The sequence below is a fragment of the Drosophila biarmipes genome, chromosome X, assembly GCF_025231255.1.
Source record: "Drosophila biarmipes strain raj3 chromosome X, RU_DBia_V1.1, whole genome shotgun sequence".
Lineage (NCBI taxonomy): Eukaryota > Metazoa > Arthropoda > Insecta > Diptera > Drosophilidae > Drosophila > Drosophila biarmipes.
Window position 1 is genome coordinate 21079029 of NC_066611.1, and position 21249 is coordinate 21100277.

General features: G+C 48.2%; 1 protein-coding gene across 1 annotated transcript; it reads left to right on the forward strand.

Annotated features, from left to right (window-relative positions):
• The first annotated feature begins 1058 nt into the window (after nt 1-1058).
• LOC108023775 (homeobox protein B-H2) lies at nt 1059-9610 on the forward strand. Its single transcript, XM_017093419.3, has 3 exons — nt 1059-2406; nt 6730-6982; nt 8582-9610. The coding sequence occupies exons 1-3, from the start codon at nt 1377-1379 to the stop codon at nt 9225-9227; spliced, it is 1929 nt and encodes a 642-aa protein (XP_016948908.1). The 5' UTR covers nt 1059-1376; the 3' UTR covers nt 9228-9610.
• The last annotated feature ends 11639 nt before the right edge of the window (nt 9611-21249 follow it).

Genomic DNA, 21249 nt, shown 5'->3' on the forward strand with positions numbered 1-21249 from the left:
GGGCCTCAGGCGGTCCGTGTGCGCCGGGCCCTGGGCCAGAGCGAGGCAGACAGCGTGCGCGCAGCAGGCCTCTCGCTCACGGAACCAGTTTGAGGGGCGTGGCCTGGCCGCCGAGCAGGGCTGACAGCATCCCATCCATCCATCTTGCCATCCGGCTATCTGTCCGTCAGCCCGAGAGCGCAGGCAGCGGCTGCCCGGCCGCCATAATCGTGGTGGGTTGCCAGCTGCCATAAAAGGTTTATGGCAAGACAGTCTTGGCGCTGGGCACTCGCCGACCTCAAGGAACTCGGCCGCCACTGGGGTTACCTCTTCGGAAATTGGTACTCAGGGGCAGTCACTCAAATGCTTTGTTGCGGTAAAGGTTTTGGCGTGATGCGGCTTAAAATACCTAAAGAATGTATCATGCTCTCAGATAGTAGTGAAATAAAGCCGAAAGAAGAGAAATAAGGCATTTTACTAGCATTTAAGTGTTGATTTTTTATAAAATACTATAACAAATTAACTCTACTAGAGAAATTTAGGTGCATTTGACAATTTTTGAGCCCTTGCACCCTTAATTAGCCATTCATTACTGACACTACCAACTCACCCCTAAACCTAGAGAAAACTAAAAATTGGTAGTAAGTGTTACTGATTTTACATATATAGCTAGCTAGGATCACTTCGAAATGGGTGTTACTTTGAATAGCGAAGTCCACCACTTGCCATAAAAATTACCGTTAGACGCGCGGCCATTGCCGGCGCGAAAGTCACCACGCTGGCACACTCGAGGTCCGCTGATTGAAGCCTAATGAATGTCAATTGCTGCCAATTACGACCAATAAATGCGGGCAATAAACGTGGGCCGCCGCGAGAGCGAGCGAGAGGTGCAGGCGGGGCGAAAGAGAGGGAAACCCACCACACCTGGCCCGGCCCGGTCAGTGGGCGAGAAAGAGACGACGACAGGTGGCAGCTGACGGAGAGCAGTGGCTCAACTGGTTTTGGCCGTCTGTTGTTGCTGTTGCTGCTGTTGTTGCTGCTGCTGCTGTTGTTGCTGCTGCTGTTGCTGTTGCTGCTGCCAGTCGCTGTTGCTGCCAGCAATTCAGTTTCGGTCGAAAGCCAAAGGCGAGCGGTTGTTGCTCCGCTTTGAAACAGCAAGCAGTGCGCGCACACCAGCAACATTTGCGTTAAAAATCCACTTGAGCTCAGAAAAGTCAGGCAGAAAGCGTAAAAACTAATAGAAAGTAGAGAAGGCTTGAAAGCCAAGCGAGAACCCAGTGACAGCAGCCACATTTCAAGCGAAAAAGTGCCAAGACTCGCGATACCACACTCTCGTTTGTTTTTTTGGGTGCTAAGTGCAGGTGCAGCAGCAGCAGCGTCGTCGGCTGAGACCACACATGACCACAATGCCACCGGAAATGTCCGCAACAACGGCAGCTCCCGTTGGCAGTGCACCGAGTGCCACCGCTCACCATCCCGCCGCCGTCGGCGGCATGCCGCGTCCAGCCTCTCCGGCCGTCGGCAGCAACACGACCACGGCGACGGCCACGACGGCCACGCGATCCCGCTTCATGATCACGGACATCCTGGCAGGAGCAGCGGCTGCCTCGGCGGCGGCGGCAGCAGCAGCGGCTGCTCTGGCGGCCGCCTCTTCGGGTGGGCGTGGCAGTCCGTCGGACGCGGAGCGCGACCTGGTCGCCCAGCACCACCATCATGCGCAACATCCGCAGCACCACCATCAGCAGCAACAGCAGCAGCAGCAACACCAGCAGCAGCAGCAACACCAGCAGGCCGCACTGCAGCAGTACATCGTGCAACAGCAGCAGTTGCTGCGCTTCGAGCGTGAAAGGGAGAGGGAGCGCGAGCGGGAGCGGGAGCGGGAACATTACAGGGAACGCCACTCGCCACCGGGCGGCAATCCCTACGCCCACCACCCCATGCCGCCCCACCTGCTCGCCCACTTTCCGCCCGCCCACTACGCCGTGCTGCAGCAGCAACAACAGCAGCAACAACAGCAGCAGCCACATCCCCACCCGCACCACCTGCAGCTGGAGAGGGAGCGATTGGAGGCACTGCATCGGCATGGCCACGGCCTGCCCGGGGATCCTGGCCAGCACTTGAGCCACCTCGGCCACCTCAACCACCAGCAGCACCACGCGCACCTGCACCACCCCATCCACGACGAGCGGTCCCGCTCACCGCTCATGCTGCAGCAACTGGGCAGTGCCAGCAGCAACAACAACAACAGCAGCATTGCTACCAACAACAACAATGGCGGCAGTGCCAGCAGCAACCTCAACAGCGGCAGCAGCAGCGGCAACAACAACAATGGCAGTGGCAACGGCAACATGTTGCTCGGCGGAGCCGGCAGCAGCATCAGCGGCGACCAGGCCAGCACGATCGACGACAGCGACAGCGACGACTGCGGTGAGTAGGATATGCTATAAATGGGATGTGTCAAAATACACGGGTGATATGGGTGATATAAGGCGGTACCAGAGTAGGACAGTTTCGGAACTTGTTGATTACAGGTACTCAGTCCTCTATGGACTTGTGGATAGTATTGCCAAAAATAAATATATAATTCATAAGTAACTCTTAGGAACTTAGGTAAAATGATATGTTTAGGGTGTTACGATTGGTACATTGGAGTTGGAAGTCATTATTTTTTATTATTATATTATATTATACCATTTTGTATCATAGTCTGAGTTACTAAAGTTCAAAACATTATATTGTTTATTCTGCTCCTGTTACATGTACAACCTTGTGTGTCTTATTCTCCAATGCGATTCGGTTGCTTTCAACTTGGCTGCCACAGTGAAACCCTTGTGATACCTTTGGGGCAACACCAAGAGCAATTTACACCTTTTCACCTGACCCCTGACTTCGCACCACTTTAGGTTTACGATTTTCCGCGCGACCGAGATACATCATATATTGAGTGCTAAGCGTGGTTGTTGTGGCTGTTGGCTAATAGATAACGGCCAACAACAGCCGCAACAACAACCACCGTAAATTGTGAGGCCCGAACGGGAAAGTGCCAGCTCTGGGCTGATAGGCTGGGCTGGAGACTCGCGGCACAGGTGAGTCTGGGTCCCGAGGCAGGTGTCTGCGGTGCCTCTCCCCTCCGGCTTTGTTTCAATCCCCCTGCTTCTTGGCCAGAGTGATTAGCCAAGTGTTCGGCTCGTTTCCCATCGAAACTGTCAACGGAGTACCCTTGGCAGCCACGCCCGCGCCTCCTCCCTCGCTTTGCATGCAACAATTTAATTGATTTCGCTGCCGGCTTTAATTCAACGTTTTTTCCTCTCGTTAAGTGCTTTTAAACGTTATGCAAATTATGACAAATTACTATTAAATAGCCGTAATCGTGCGTTTGCAATTGATTTGCTGCAATGTAATTTAGAAAGGCCAGAATGTATATACTCGTATAATCGGAACAAAAGCTTGCTGAAATGTTGATTTTTTACAGAAAAGCTACATATTTAAATGTATATAAGGGGCTGCATTTATAAAGTGGTGCGTATTAAAAACGCTGGCTAGCACCGGTTGTTTTGATAATTGCTTGTTCATTCCTAAACCTTTTTTTAAATAATTATTCCTAAGCCCCTGACCAATTTTCTCTTAGCCCAAGCTTCCCCAATTTCACGGACCATTTTCACATTTATGCTTTTTTTGACTTGTGCCAAAATCAATTAACAAATTAAACTATAACCGAGAAGCGGAGGCTTCTCCCTCCAAGCGACCCCCTCTGTTTTGACTTCCCGCTGTCAATTTTTCCAACCGAAGTTGCCTTGATTTGAGCCACAAGCCAAGCTGGGTGCCACACACGCAAGTGAATACGAATAAAACCGAAGAAATCAAAATCAAATTCAAAATTGAATTTAATCTGCTGGCCGGGCAGTCGAGCAACCCACACACAGTGTCGACAAAAAGTAAACACCCAGTGACACACTCGCTTTCCCTGCCCCTCTGCTGTGGAGGGCCCACGCTGAGAAAAGCACCGAAAACTGAGAGGTACCTCGGGAATGGGGAGGGCACTCCGGAACACCGAAGGTTCGGATACCCTGACACCTGGAATTAAGTCAGAAAGATTCGTAATCAACTGCTGAAGTGAAGAAGTAGGAGGATTTCCTTCCCCAAACACACATTATTCGCTTGGGTACTTGCGTATTACAGATCCTTGTAAAATTGTATGGCTTATAAATTATATTATAATCATAATGATAGCCTAGTCTGCGGAGAAGGAGAGGGATATGTGGCCAAAATCAACACTCGCGTGTCACTTGAGACGCGTGCGAGCGACAGTTGTTGCTTTTCTGCTCTTTCTTCTCCTCTGCCCCTCACCCACTCCCCATCTCCCCATCTCCCCCTGCCCCTTGCCCCATTTCGCACCCAAACGGCGATCCTGGCTGGCACCGCGTTTGAAATTGACCCAAAAGCCTGTTCCCTGCCCAGCGAGCCGTACACTGATCGAAAAGGGAGGGGGTTCGAGGAGTATCAGCGGACCAGGATCGGAGGGCGAAGCTCCTGCCGCTTCGATGCCTCCGACGAGTGCTAAAAAATCGAAAAACAAGAGCTTCACTGAAACTGATATTTTCGGGCATCATCTTTCACGTGTCTCGGAGTATTTGAGGAATGCCAGACGTTTGCTTTGGCTTCCACGATCGCAGCGTGTACCATACACTATGGCCCAAGGCAGGGCAGACGAAGCTCATCCACCTAATCCACATAATGTTTAATGGATATCCACGAAAAACTCACGTGCGCCTCGAAAAACGCCGAGGCGAACCCAGTTCGTTGCCCAAGTCTTTTGTTTCTATTTTGCGGTCCACTTCTGCCGCCGGCTTTGCTTCTTATTTTTGTGTTATTTAACTTTTGATTGATATGGCGAAGAGCCGAGGTGTCTTAGTGATTCATAGTGGGCACTATACCGTATGGGAAGGCATTATAAATGCTTTTAGGCATACAACCAGCTGTATGTCTTTCTAAAACATTGAAAGAAAAACCCCCAAAAGTTACTATGAGCGCATTTGCCTCGCCGCTTATTTTCGAGCCCAGTTTTCCACCCGTTTTCCGTGAGGGAAATGCTGAATCGCAGCCCCAAGAGCCGCAGTAATAATTGCAAATTATAATGCGGGCAGCACGAACGCCAAGCACCGTTATGCAAGCGCATCGCTTCTCATGTTGCTGCTGCACTTGCAACGTTGCTGCAACAGTTGCTGCTGCTGTTGTTACCAGACTGCACTAAACGCCAACATTATCAAAATGTTGATAAACGTTTAGCGAGTGGATGGGGGAAGGGGGCGGCCAGGGGGTCTCGCAGAACGCCGCTTTTATTCTTTAATTAAAATGCAAAAAGGCCAATTGCAAGTGTGTTGCTGCTGCCGCTGCCGCTGCCGCTGCTGCTGCTGCCTCTTCCCATGGCTGCCGCCGTTGCGCAATTAAAATGCATGCACAAGAAATGCCAACTTGAAAATAGAGGGAGACGGCTGCGGACAGAGCGAAAGAGAGGGGCGACGGGCGCTGCACACTTAAGCATGTTTAATACAGTTTAGCCACAAGCACTTAATTACAAATGCGAGTGTAGAAACTGCGGAGGGGCTTTCCCGGGGGCGATACTTCCCTACCCGGGGGAGGGGAGACAGGGGCCCAGGGGCGGGGACTGGCAGCGGGCGGAGGGGGGCTGCAAGCTCGGCAAGTGTGGAACAGAAATTGCGGAAATGCCGCGAAAGTCAGACTTCTTCGGGGAACGGTTGTTCAGGCACTGCAAAAAAGGGGGGTCCCAGGAGGAAGCCAGAAGGCGGAAGACGGGGGCGTGGCCGGCTCCAGAAAGCGCCTCAGTTATTAGTGGAGCATTCAACAAAGTAAAACAGATTTCTGAAAGATTTTCAAGCCCAAGTGGGCTCGCAATGCACAGGGAGAACAGCGCTCTGCTTTGCTGTTACATTTGCTTAGCCAAAGAAGAAAGAAACTATTTAGACATGGGCTTTTTATTTAGTTTTTGGTTTTTTGAGCTCAAGACAACGTCTTTAATATTATTTAATTCACTTAAAATTAGTTTGGCCCCACCATACCATGCTTCCTCCCAACAAGCACTTCGTTAGGACCCTCATGGGCCCACAAAGAACACTCCGGCTGCCATCCTTCGGCGGCAATCTCCACTGTGCACATCCATCAAAGTAATGCTGATAATTGTTTGTTGTGTTGTGTTGTGGTTGTTGTTGTAATTTGTGCTCATAAACTGTTTAATTGCAAATTAGCAGAAGGTAGCAGCAGCAGAAGCAGCAGCAGCAACAACAATGTTGCCACATGCACATGTTGCTGCTGCTCTTGCCGAGTTGCAACAGTTGCTGCTGCTGCAGTTGATCTTGTTGCATGTTGGCCGGCCATAAAAGAACAAAAAAGCGCGTAAATGTTGCAGAAAATTGCAAATATACGAGGGATGTCGGGGGGATATGGCAAAAAGGGGTCTCAGAACAATAGACATCTTGTGGTATCTGCAAACGAAATGCACAGAGCGAAAAAATTGAAAGATATGAGAGATGGTATGAAAAGTCGAAAGCATACTGGCTGAACAAAATAAATTGTTTTAGGAAATGTTTGAATATTAACTAAACTATTATAACAAGCTCATACTTATTTATAGTAATTACAAAATTATTTAAAACAAGTGTATATCTCGGAGCTCATGCATAAATATTATATTACATTTGATTTTGAAACATGCATCTTTTCCGTTTCTTGCAGGCGGCAAGGACGACGACGGCGACGACAGCCTGAAGAACGGCGGCTCGGCGAACGGCGACTCCTCGTCGCACCTGAGCCTGAGCCTGAGCAAGAAGCAGCGCAAGGCGCGCACCGCCTTCACGGACCACCAGCTGCAGACGCTGGAGAAGTCCTTCGAGCGGCAGAAGTACCTCAGCGTCCAGGACCGCATGGAGCTGGCCAACAAGCTGGAGCTGAGCGACTGCCAGGTGAAGACCTGGTACCAGAACCGCAGGTGAGCGGCTCGCTTTGTGGTTTAATGGGACTGCCGGGGCTTTCGGGGGATGCATCGGGGGTGCGGTGGGGGAGGGGGCCTTGAGTGGCCGGTAATCAGCGCCTTTAATGCGTTGCGCCCATTTCTTCGCGCAGTTTTCCAATAAAAATCCCCTTAATGGCTGCTTTTCCTCCTCTTGTTTCCCTTTCTCCCGCATTCATCACCTTATCGCTGCTTGTGTTTTTATGCTGATTGCTTAATTTGCTGCATTTTGCGCTGCGAGTCGTTAAAAAGCGAAGATCCCCGCCACAAATGAGCCGTCCGCGTTTTTGCACCTTTTTCTGTCAGTGCAAGTTTGTTGCCTAAGTCTTTCGTTTCGACTGCCGCCTTATTACGTTCGATCGCGTTTATTTTCGTTTTTAATTATTGCCCAATGACTTGTCACAATTCGGGCACAGAATGCTCGCCACAACAATTGGGAACTGTGAACTGGATGCGGAGGCGAAGAGGAGCAGCAGGCCAACATCTTGCGTAGCTGACGGCGCAAAACGCAACCGGATGTGACTGATGGCTGTGTGAATTCTCCGAGGGGGTAGCGGGCTTAGCTCGTTTTTTACACACTTTACCTGTATCTTTAGACGCGGAATATGTCTTCACACATGTATTTTTATACTTTTCGGGCGAAGATAAGATTGGATTAGCAATACTTCGTGGATGCTTAAGTAAGAGTTCCATAAACATAACTTTGTTTTAACTGCTTTTGTTATGTTTTTGACCCAGGCTGGCAACCATTTGCTATTTACCCCTGGGTAAACACTGCAGATGGGAGTTCCTCGTTTCAATTCCTAATCCAATTTCCCCTCCTAGGGGCAGGCTGCAGTGCAATGAATATTCGGGAAAACAAACAGCAACCTTAGGCTGTCATAACCTCGCCCAAAGTCAACTCATGATATCTCCCATTAGGCCAAAACACTTCACAGCTGCTGCTCTATCCGCACGATGAATGGGCAGAAATCGAAAAAGTACACGACCCCGACCTGGTTCTAGCTCTAGTTTCCGCCGAGGTCCTGGCGCCTCGAACAATTAAAGGATTTGCCAAAAGGAAGGGCGGGTCGCTGCCAATTAGGCCTGAGTTTTCGGTTTTCAGTTTTGGGCCAAGAGGATTTCCAATCTATTTTTTTCTCTCCTGTTTTTTCGGTGGGCTGGCACAAGATTAATGACAAAACAATTAAGTGCGAAATATAAACAGTCGGGGCGGAATCCTTGAGCCCGCACGGCGGGATGCTATGGATGAGAGGCCTCGAGTGACTCGGCACTACTAGGCCATGATTAATCGAGAGGACGAACTGATCCTTAAAACACTCGGCAAATTAAAACAATCTAGGAACAATGTCCTAAGAAAAGTAACAGAGCAGGATGTTGAATGAATAGTTTTAAGGGATAATAGCCAAATTGAAAGCCAATATATTTATAAAAAATGAAAGGAGGAGATTGAATAAGCTTATAACACTGCCAACTAATTTTTATAATGCTTAAATCACTTTTTTTGGGGGCAAATATATTCTTAAAATATGTTATATTGCTTGGCAAATTGTAAACTTTTTTTCCTTTTATTTCCAGAACCAAATGGAAGCGCCAAACGGCCGTGGGTCTGGAACTGCTCGCCGAGGCGGGCAACTACGCCGCCTTCCAGCGGCTGTACGGCGGTGCCACGCCTTACCTGAGCGCCTGGCCCTACGCGGCCGCCGCCGCCGCCCAGTCGCCCCACGGCGCCCCGCCCTCGGCGATCGACATCTACTACCGCCAGGCGGCCGCCGCCGCCGCCCTGCAGAAGCCCGCCCTGCCCGCCTCGTACCGCATGTACCCGGCGAGTATGCCGCCCGGCATGGCGCTGCCCGGAATGCCCGCTCCCCCGCCCCCCGGCTCGTCGCCCATGCTGAGCGGCTATTACGCCGCTGCGGCGGCAGCAGCCGCCTCCGCTGGCGCCCAGCAACAGCAGCAGCAGCCTCCGGTAGCTTCCCGCTCGCCAGCGACCAGCCAGAGCGCCAACAGCGAGGCGGACTGCGAGCGGACCAGCAGCAGCAGTCGCCAGCGGCTGATCACGCCCAGTCCGCCCCTGAATCCGGGCAGTCCGCCGCACCGGGAGCGGCTCAACGAGGAGGAGGGCGAGCGGGACGAGGAGCGGGAGCGGGAGCGGGAGAGGGACAGGGACAGGGAGCGGGAACGCGACGAGGAGGACGACGAGGAACTGGCCCTGGAGGTCTGAGGATCCCCGCGAGAAGCCCCTTCCCCAAAAGCAGGATCTCACAAACTTATCTAAAGCAGCGTTGGGTGGGCAGCGGAGATTCAATTCTTTTCTCTACCCGCACTCTGCCGCCACACGCACAGTATACAACAGCGGTCGGCGAGCACACATGAGGCAACATTCCACTAGCCCGTGTGTCGGCCGAAGGTCTAAAATAATAATCTAGTGGGCGGTGTGTATTCGAGAACTATGAAATATGGGGGACTACTTTTGGCTAAGGTTGAAACTCAACAATTTGTATAAATAGTGAAACATAAAACTAAATCAACATTCGGCTTAGGACTTTCCCACACTTACAACTGGGTTCAAAATAAAATCAGTAAATGAAATTTTCCCAAAAAGGTTATCCTAAAGGCATTTCAAATGCTATGATCATCTGTATGATTTTCAAAAACCCGTCTCGTTATGTTACACATATTGTTTAAGATATGGATTCAAAACTGTATTAAGACCCGAAAAAACCAAGAAGTAACAGTATTAGACTCCCCATGTTCATCAGTCTCTAAGAACAGCGCCCAGTAAATGTGACGAAAACACATATAGTACACGTATACATAAACCTTTTTTTCTACATTAAATTAAACCTAGCCTAGATGAAATGTTGTAAATTTTTGTAAATGATTTTTGTACATACGCAGCAGACCAGCAACTAAGCAACACAATTCTTTTCCAAACAATATTTTTTTTACAACTTTTTTTTGTGCCTAGTCTTAAGACGTCTATTGTGTGTAGTAATAATAAAGCGATGAAAAGAGCAATCCAGAAACGGCCTTTGTCTGGTGCAGCTGAAGGAGCTGAAGGACTCGCCGAGGGCTGAAGCACCTTTCTGCGATCCTGAGCCTAATGCGAGCTGACACACGAGCCGAAAAGTCGCAGTCGAAGTCTCAAGGGGTCGAGCGCAACTCGATAGGGGCACTCGAGGAACTGTTGCATTTTGGCCTGGGAAGCGGCCACTAAACTGCTCACTTAGAAATTGTTAACATTTGCCAAGGGCCCTGGTCGCCGTCGCCGTCACCGTCGTCGTCCTCTTCCTGCCAAGAAGCGAGCCCCACACCACCGCCAATCGCAATTCCGCTTCCGATTCCGCAAAGACGCCGCTCGCCGCTCGCCGCTCGCCGCTCGAGTGTCGAAACGTTTCGAATTGACTTGCCGGGGACGGAACCACCCTGCATGGAAGTCAGCCCTCTAGCGATGGCAGCGTGAGGCGTTCATGGGTTAAGAGCAAGGGTTGAGGGCTCAGAATGACTTCCAATAAGCCCATTCAGTTGAAGTTTGAAGGCGAGTAAAATGAAAGTAATTAAGTAAGTAAGATGCAATAAGTAACTACATTCATCGCGAAACCTGCAGCTTATAATGCGAAATAATGTTTAGCTACTGTAAATATAATATTAACTGAATTTACAATTGGCCATGCATCGAAAATATTGATGAAGGAAGATCTCCCCAGTGGTATCTTATGATTCTGCTGCAGCTGATTTATTCACTTGAAGTGGAAGTGCTTGGGAAGTGATTATAGGGGGATTATAGGACCACAAGCTGTGTACCTTTAATGAATTTAATAAAATATTTAAGGGTTATTTAAGATTGTTAATCATCTGTCTTGATAATCACCATTTCAGACCAGTTGGGTCTTAAAAAGTTCTCGTATGTCCCAGTTCCAAAGCTTCTCCGCATCACTTATTTCCTCGGCCTTACCGCCAACATCCCATCTCTAGCTGGTGGAAGGACCTACCCCGTCGCTGTTTGTTTTGCCTGTTTACATGCCGCTTGCCGTTTTCGCTACTTTTATGACAATTTCAATTTCTGCCCAGCGCCGCCTTGGTTAATGTTTTAATTTATGGGGTTGCGGCTAAGCGAATTCAATTTGAGCTGCCCTCGAGTGGCGCACACAACCCCTTGCGCGGTATCCTGACTCCTTCCCCATGCCAGGTTCGGTGCTGATGCCGATTCCTGGCCCTGGTCCCGATCCGATTCTCAACGGAACTCGCTCGACGTCGACTTTGCGACTCTGGAACTCTGCGTGAAGTGGCTGCGTCGTCATCCAAGTCAAGTGGCGATGGGTTCCTTTCCGTCCTCTCCGGACGGGATTTGTGCGTAGAGCCGGCCTTCCATCCCACCGAAACGTCTGCATAACGCCTCTGTAACAAATTGATTATTCGCCGCTGCGGCTTGAATACAATTTGGTTTTTTCGCATCGATTTGGAATATATTTTATGAGTGCCCCGGGAGCGACGAGGACGAGTACGATACGAGTACTTATAAATTTATGAGTGGCCCGCCAGACCGTGCGAAAGTTTTCACCGAGAACGCGGCCAGGACCTTGGGCCAGTGGGAGGCGGCCAGAAGCGGTGGTGGAAATCTGCATATTTTTGTTGTCATCTCACAGTTCATTGGGCAGGCAAAGTGGCTCCAAAGCGCCCCCAAGCTAGTCCCACAAAATGGAGTTGACTCGGTCGGAAATCGGGGTGTCGCAACGTTGGTAGGTGTGCACTCCGCATGTCCTATTTGGGGTGTTCAAGGAAGTTAAGCTAATATGCATGAGAATAAGGACAAATCCCCGAGCGATATGCTAGATTGTACGCTTTATCTGGTACGTAAAGTTCCTTTGCTAATAATTATTATTCAACTTTTGTAAGCATTGTTTTTTAAGTGCTGCGTACTATTATACTACTTTATTGAAATAAGACCCCACTCCATGAGTTCCGCTTAAAATAAGCCTTTATGTGCCTATCTGGAATGCAAATACTCTCCCTTGAGGGCTTGCATTTCGCCCCATTTACCCACGACAATATACCCGCCGGAATCACAATAACAGCAATTTAAATGGTGATGCAACTCGTTGGATCGATTCGGGGCTAATGCTCGATCTGTCTGGAATCACAATATCATGAATTTAAATGGCTCACTTTGATTTTATCACTCATTTCCATGATTTGCCTCCATTGTGCGACGCCGTTTGTCGCATTTGCCGCATTTGGCGACTTTGTGTCTTTTGTGCATCCGAGCTGACAAAGTGCTTTCACACCGGAAGCAATTGCAATGCGTTTGCCGTCGTCCTTGCCACTGAGCCACTGAACCACCCAACCGCCCAGCCGCCCAACCACCCACCACCCATATTTCCCCAGTTAATTGACGACTTTTTGGACAGGGGCGCCTTCGCCCGCTTTTTTAGCCATCCCATCCGCAGCGACTTCTTTGTGAGGCTAATTTGTCACAGGATGCCAGGATGATGTCAGGATATTGGGATGCGAGGATGCCAGGATGTCAGGATGCTGGGACCAAGGATGGAGCAGGCTGCTTCATTACACAGGCGATTTGTTGCGCACAAAGCGAGCTGGGAATCTATGGGAATATAGTATGAACTACCTACACTAGGCCAAATAAAACAGTCCTAAGTTTATTGTGTAAGTAACCTTTACTTCAAATGAATATACAAATTCGTTTAAATAATAAGCCAAATGATTAGTTTTTAAGGCAAATATAAACCAGATAAAAATCCCTGATTTGCACTGGGTATTCCTACTATAGCCTAGGGTTTTGCTAATCATTTTTACCAAGGTACCTCAATCAGCTTGGTTTTACTACTAGTGCTAATGATTTGAAATATTCTTTCTAATTCTTTCTCACCGTGTACCCAAATAGTATAGCCAGGGGTCAGGGATTGTGCGATTTTTGGAGCTTCCGTTATCAATAAATTGTGCGCTTAAATGCGTGTGTTTATCGAATTAGATGCCGGGGTCAGGAAGTCAATGGAGATTTATGGTGCGCAAGGTTGTGTCAATGCCGAGATATGTGCACCAGGGCCTCTCCAGCGGATCCCCCGGTGCCTTTAAATTGCTGTGAGCGGGCTCCGTGGCGCCAGGGATCAGAAAAATCGATTTGTCGGTCGTCGCCGCCAGTTAAACGCTGCCAATTTGCCGCTCTGCCCTCTGCAGCTCCGCAGTTCCTCTTGCCGGACGAACTCTGGAATCTGGAGTCTGGATTCTGGGCATCATCGCCAGCCTCAAACTGGACCCACTGGCGGCTACTGGTTTTGAACCTGCCACTGAAAAACCGAAAGCCACTGAAGCCGCCGGCCCAATTTGCATGCGTTCGATTTGCAATTCGCTCTGCAATTGCATTTGCGGTTTTCGGTTTTCGGTTTTTCAATCAATTCTAACTGTGCAAACTGCGAGGCAATCAGCGGACTGCGCACGAGGTTTGCGGAGCCCAGATCCCCTGAACCGGGGGATATCCTGGAAAACCGGGAGGATCCCTGAGGTGGCTAAAAGAACAGGTCGGGAGCTGGCACATGTTTCGTTGTTTTATTTTGCCAAATTTCAATCATCACTTCACTTGGCTTTCCTTTGAGAACGAGGCTCTTTCGAGGGTAGTTCCTCCCTGACCAGCTCAGTCTGGCATACCCTTCCCCAGGGTATCCAAGACCTCGCTCCTCCGCCTTCGTGGGGCACACGCCAATGTCAAAAGGTTCTCACAGCCGAGCGACGGCGACGTCGATGGTGATGCGATGAAGATGGCTGAGAAGGCGATCCCGTACGTGGCTATGTGATATGCCAGTAAGGCGATACTTTCCCGGGGCTTGGATACTATGGCAGTACATCTCCCCGCTTTTTGGGGCCAAGTGCCGTTAGCCGAGCGTGTGTGGTCCCAGGACATGTGAGCCCAGAGCCCCGAAGGTATGTGCTGAGAAGGCGCCAAAAGTCAAGCTTTGTTTGGCCAGGTCGAGAGTGCGGCACGTGGCCAGGGAAATGGGAGTGCGAGTAGGCACTCCGTGCTTTCGGGGCCAACTGAAGTGTGACTAAACTGCGCCCGCGGCATGTAAATCGTAAATGCTGAGCAAACACTAAAAGCCAGTCCTGCCGCCTGTCACTCATCCAGTCGGTCAGAAAGTCTGGCGAGTCCTGAATGGACCTCAAGCTGTGCGCAAAACAAAGGCCGCGGAAAGCAAACAGTTGCCACATCGGTATCCAATTACGGAGTCGACTCCGAGTCGAGTTGAGCCAATTTACGGGCACAATTGTGCCAAGTCAAGGCCCGCGCATACAGACCCAGGAAAAAGGCAACAGCAGGCCCAATAGGCGGCACGCAAAAGGGCCAAGGGCGAAAAGGACCGCCGAGGGTTGGTCGAGCGGCGAGGCGGGGAGAACTTAATGCAATTTTCATTTTCCATATTGTCTGTACAAATGCCCGGCATTGGGATGGTATTTTTATTAAATTCAATTGGGAATCTTGGTACCCAAATATATTTTTCAAAAATATATTCAGCCAGATGCTTAAATCATGCGGGATAAAATGATCAAATAATTTTATTTACCTTCTTATGGGTTTACTAAGCAGTTACAAATAATAAATAAGGCGTTGGGTAAATATATTTTCCTAACAGTGCATTTATATTCGCTTGCCAGAGTTGAGAAATCTATTTTTTATACTTTAACTCGAGCACAGAAAGGGTGGTCTAAAAATTAGCTATTAATTAAGTGTGATTTCCCTGTTCCGTTCTGCCATTGTTAGAACCAGGTGTCCACTTGAATTAAGCAGATTTCGAGCCTAAATCGAACAAAAGTTGAGGGCCGGCGCCCAAGTCCCCCGGAATCTCCATTGTGGCCCTCGAAAACCCCTCGATCAACCCCCGCGCCTGCCTTTGTTCGCATTCGTCCTTGGCTTTGTGCGTCCTGTATGCAAAATGGTAATCCCTGGCCTTAATTTGCCATTGTTGTCGGCCAGCTTGCTTTGCTCATTTGCTAATTTGACAGTTGTCAGGCGCGTCAGTTGGCATACGGACTTTTCATTTTCCGTTTCCATTTGCCCGCCGCTTTCCACAGCCACATCCCCAGCTACATCCACATCCTCGTCCATTTCCATATCCATTTTCATTTCCATTTCCATTCATCAAAATTGGCTCTGGGTGCGAGGCGGCAGCTCATAATAATTTGTCATCAATTAGCCGAGGGTGTTGATGTGCGCGGTAAACCAAGTGGAAGTGGAAGTGGAAGTGGAAGGACGAGCACCCCGTCGTCCTGCGGCATACGGTGTGCCGTGTTTGGATGGTATGGTATGGTATGTGGGCTTTATGTGCTCGGGACCCCTGCTCGACAGCGACTCAAGTGGCCGCCTGTCGCCCATTTCTGTTTGCTGTGCTGTTGCTGTTGCAAATTACTTTTGATTGCTATTTTGATGTACTTTTCAGTTGCCGCAAGGAATTCCCACTGTGCCTCCCGTACCTTTGTAAGCGTTTCGAATTACCAAATGAACTGCCGAGCGCTCCTTGTGGAGCAATTCCTATATTTGATTACAAGCAGCCGATAACAATTAATAATGGAAATTAACATTTTTCGATTGCCTGCCCTCTGCTGGAATTTCACAGTTCCTAACGGCGTGGATGGCGCATCGAAAGTATAGAACTCGATCTATTATTGCACAACCAAAACTATAACTTGCACCACTTAGACCCCATTAAGGGCTCCCCTTTTCGTCAGCTCTGTTCGCATTCCGAGTTCCGAGATCGCAGCCCGGCCCCAAGCCAAGTTCCCGTAGTCGGCTGCGATCAAAACGGCCTTAATAACGAAAGTTTATGGCTGCCAGCGGCACATTCCTCCCTCCACCTGCAAAGCATGAATGAACCAGGCCTAATCCGGGCCAAAAAGCCAAGTTGCCCAGCCATGACCAAGCCCCGGAGACAGAGACATATACGGTCTGCCATTCATATCCTACACATTATACAAAAGACCACTTAAAATCCACACTCGATTGGTGAGGGGCGAGAGAGTTAAATGAAAAACTAGATAAATGTTGTACAAATTGTTAACTGCTTTTTTATGCTAATCGCAGGCATATTTATATCAACAAGAAAAATGACAAAATCAAAACGCAAAACGTTAAAGGTGAAGCAATCGGGCGCTGACTTGTCAAGTGGCCCAAGATCGCAGACCCAAAGATCCGGAGATCCGAGCCAAAGACTGCTCTCGGGGTTAATTTATTGAAACACAGCCAAGTCGCGCTTTAAGTCGAAGACTTTTCTCCAAAGCAGCACGTACTAATGGTGGACGGTGCGGTCCGTGACTGTAAGGTTGGGAGTTGCTCGAGTGTCATTGGAAATCTGTGGTATTTCCTAAGGTGGAATATAATCAGCTTTTTGGGCGAAACTAGAAAAGTATTTGTCCAAAAACGGAATGCCATACCTTGCCGAACTCGTAATGAAATTTCCAATCAATTGGCATTCACAGCTGAAAATTTTTTATTTTGACCCATTTTCGCAAAAAAAGACGATGCTACCCCTTACAAAAAAATCGAAAAATTGAAAAAATTTAAAGTTCTTAGAACCAGCCAGAAAACTACTGCGTTCAATTGTCTAGCTTGTTAGCTGGCCAAAACAGTGCATCTTGTAGGTTTTTGACCATTTTTGGCCAAGTTACACAAAAAAAGGTGAAAGAAAAAAATCGGATTTTCGCAAAAAAACTATGATCCTTTTTTTCCGCCCAAAAATAATCAGTATTTTGGGCGAAACTAGAAAAGTATTTGTTCAAAAACGGAATGCCTTACCTTGCCGAACTCGTAATGAAATTTCCAATCAATTGGCATTCACAGCTGAAAATTTTTTATTTTGACCCATTTTCGCAAAAAAAGACGATGCTACCCCTTACAAAAAAATCGAAAAATTGAAAAAATTTAAAGTTCTTAGAACCAGCCAGAAAACTACTGCGTTCAATTGTCTAGCTTGTTAGCTGACCAAAACAGTGCGTCTTGAAGGTCTCTGACCATTTTTGACCAAGTTATATCGAAAAATCGGAAAGAAAAAAATCGGATTTTCGCCAAAAAACGATGATCCTTTTTTTCCGCCCAAAAATAATCAGTATTTTGGGCGAAACAAGAAAAGTATTTGTCCAAAAACGGAATGCCATACCTTGCTGAACTCGTAATGAAATTTCCAATCAATTGGCATTCACAGCTGAAAATTTTTTATTTTGACCCATTTTCGCAAAAAAAGACGATGCTACCCCTTACAAAAAAATCGAAAAATTGAAAAAATTTAAAGTTCTTAGAACCAGCCAGAAAACTACTGCGTTCAATTGTCTTGCTTGTTAGCTGGCCAAAACAGTGCATCTTGTAGGTTTTTGACCATTTTTGGCCAAGTTACACAAAAAAAGGTGAAAGAAAAAAATCGGATTTTCGCAAAAAAACTATGATCCTTTTTTTCCGCCCAAAAATAATCAGTATTTTGGGCGAAACTAGAAAAGTATTTGTCCAAAAACGGATGTGATGTGGCTTTGGCAAATGGCTTGCTAAGTGGTTTTAACACTTTTATGGCGTTAAGTTTTTAATTTTATTCGCTAATAAATAATTTAAGTCAATTTCCAACAATATAAAAGATTGTGCATTAATTAAGTTTCGGAGAGGCGACGGCGACGACGACGATGATGATGATGGCGACACGTTTTGTTTTCAACGCGATTCGAATTCGATTCGATTCAGTTCGATTCAGTTCGATTTCGGTTTTATCTCCTCCTCCTCCACCACTTCATTCAGTAAACGTCTTGAGAGTGTGCGTTAATGCCCCGCGATCCAATCTCGGGGTTTTGGGTATCGAACGGAGTGCGACGACAGCGCATTTGTTTTTGTTTAAAACGACATTAAAGTAATTATCTAATTAAGTTAACATTTTGCTTAAAGATAAGTGCTAAATTATTTATTTTCGAATCCCATTATTCGATGTTCGCCACTCGTACGGCATTCGTGATCGCCGCCGCGGCTGCATAATATTTTGTGTGCTCATGTCTGTCGGTATTTTATGTGGTTATGGTTATAGATTTCGTGTGCGCATTGTTCGAATCAATTTTTCTTACGACCTCCCCTTTGTCATGGTAACGCCGGTGTATACTGAGTGTACTACCGAGCGACTTTTGAATGGCATCGCTTTTTCGGACATAATCAAAGCGAACGGTTCCTTATTTATAGTCCCAACGGGGAGTTCTTCGATTCGGCTTTATATATGGGACGGTGACGGTTCTCTCAAGTATTTCGCTTTGGCATAGATGAACAATGGTCAGTGGTTCCTTGTGACCATTTAGCCAGCTGTCAATTTTAAATGCTGTTGCTCGATTTATATGGGCAAAGTGTATATAATATATAACCATAACTTGTAAGTATTACTCATCCTATGAAACGCTGCATTTGCAATGACAGTCCAGCAAGTGGTGCTGAAACCCCACCCGTATCAGACCCCTTTATGTGTCTGGGGCACTCTCTTTGTTACACATCCAGCATTCCTCAGCCATTCCATTCAGCCCCGCAGGCATCTACATAAATCAAATAGTTCCTGGCCTCCCTGCCTTTCTTCGGGCCAGATTGATGCATTAACATGGCTCAAAGAGGGCCAAAAAGCGAGGGCAACGTCGCTCCCTGGACGCTCGGGCTGGGGCTCTTGACAACGTGCAACTTTATGACGCCCCGAAAACTTTGGACCGCGATAAGCCCACGCGTCCGCCAGGATGACGTGCGCCAAAGTCCTCCTGCCTCCTGCCTCCTGCCTCCGTCCTCCATCGCCATCCTCCATCCCCAGCACTCTTGCCCCGTCCAGATGCAGATGGCGATGCGGAGATGGCACATCAATTAGCACACCTACCTACCTTCGACTCGGCTCAACTCATCTCGGCTCGGTGCGGAACTGGGCTCTCCATGTGGCCATTCATTAAAGCTCTGCCCTCCTATCAGTTCGGCGGTGATGAATATATTTTAGCGGAGACAAGAACCCGCGGAGCCCCAGAAACTGGAGGGCAGTACCTGATGGGCAGGTGGATACCCAGGGAAATCCTGTCCTGGGTAATTATGTATTGTATTTTAAATATTGGATTATATCACTAAGCCAGGGCTAAAGTCCACGGAGTTACCTAAACTACACAATGTTTCATAATTTTATCGAAATTGTTCATTATTATTATGCAAATTGTGGGTTATTCTGGGCCCCTAGCCGACGTGCCCCGGTGACACCCCACACACACTCCCGAGGACCTTAGCTCCGGGGCCAGACTCGAGCCTTATCTGCACAAGATGTATTCAAAAGTGCATAATGCAAGAGTTGTACGCGATTGCTCCAGATACAAGCACACTGGCCGGGGACCCTGGATGCCATGTGTGCATCCACAGAGAGTGTCCCAGGCGTTGCTGCTGCTATCTGAGGCATTGCTGATGCTTATCGGCGGGTTGTAAACGTGTGAGCTAAAAATACCAGCCGAATCCGAGTCCAAACCGAGTCCCTGGACCCACGGCCGTCATAAAAGTTGCATCAATTAGCCAAGTTCGGTTACTTTCTGAGTTAGCTGGATGGGTGTTTTCGGCTTTGTTTTGTTGGGCCGCTTTTGTTGTCGCTGCCACTAAACTATAACGATAACGAGAAACAATGTTAAACTTAAACATCAACACCTTTTAAGAGCCTGCAACGGAGAGCCGGGCCCAAAGCCCCCGAAAACCGAAAAGAACTGGGCCTGAAAACCGAACCCAATTCCAGACCGAGTGTCTGGTGGCCCATGGCCTCTTCCAGTTTTCCGTTCGGTTTGCTTGGTTTTTTTCGGTTCTTTGTCCCAGCCTCCCTGTGTCCCTGTCCCTGTGTGTGATATATTAAAATGGATCTGGGTTCGGCTCTGCGGCCGCCTTTTCGTTCTCGTTTTTTATGGCACAGTTTAGGAGATAACAAATTTTTGTTACAAGCAAATTAAAAGGTTTTCCCCCATCCGCGCCTTTTGGGGTCCCGAGCGAAGAATTCACTTTTATCGATTGTTTTTGCTTGCATCGTTTAGTCGATAATTTTGGTAATAAATTTTAAAATAAACAGCCCAGGCACACACAACAACCGCGGAGAGTGCGGCCAGGTCCGAGGCCCCTTCCCCTGATTTTCTTTGACTTTGGCCCGCTTAGTGTGCGCGTGGCATTAATGCAGCGACTTCGAGCAAGTCGGGGTCTCGAGAGCTCTTTGGGGCTCTTTTTCACCTTTTTTCACCTCTTCAGCGGTGCGAGACCAGACGCCGCCTCAAAATTCCACGGCCGCACATAAATTCAGAACATCAGATTAAGAAAGTGTTAATGTCGCAGCAATTTCCTTTTATCTCAACATAATTGAGCGATAGAATTTGAATTTAGCTAAGAGCCAAACATAAATTTAACAACCACAAACAATGCCCGAGAGCCCGGTCCAGCACTAGCACCTATTTTCGAGTGGGAAATCCAATCGCTGGCACACCAAAGTGGAGGAGGGCAGTTTCCATTGTCACAACAGCCGAGAAAAGAGGTGGAGAGCCTAGAGGGCTCCATAAATTTGTCACTTTTCCATTCTTCGCGCTGCGCCTGCGCACATTTTAAATCAAAAATGCATAACTGAATTCGGATACCCTACAGAGGGGCTTTGGGGCCTTTAGTTTCCTAGGAGTTCCTGCCACTCTTGAGTTTGAAAACTACCCCTGTATGTTTTACTGCCTTCCTAGATCATGGTAATACATGATAACTTTAAATTGAAATATTGTAAATGGCATGGTAATTATTGTACATTCATCTTTTTAGAGTGTTTGAGTACAGCGACCTTAACTACAAGGTTTGTACTTCAATATGTGGCCTTTTGGGAAGATGATATACGAACAGTTTTCGGTTTACGACCTAGTAACCCGAGCCCCACAGCCCGCTTCTCGATTCCCCATGCGAGTCTGCGAGAGTACCTCCCAAGTGCTCCCCCATTTCCCCCACGTTTAGTGAAAGTCGCCGAGGAGTCCGGACAATCTCGGGAGTGCTTCACGCTGCGTCATCCGAATGGCGTAACCCTTAGAGCCAGCCGGAAGTAAGCCCTGCTCCCTGGCCGAAATCTGGGAAAGAGTCGGGGCCACTGCGCCAGAACGGGAGGGAGCGAGAGGCAGGCACATCCTCCACTGCTGCGGGGGCCATGGCTAATGATTAATGAATGGAATCAATTAAGTTTCATTAACGAACACTTTTCGGTAGCTTG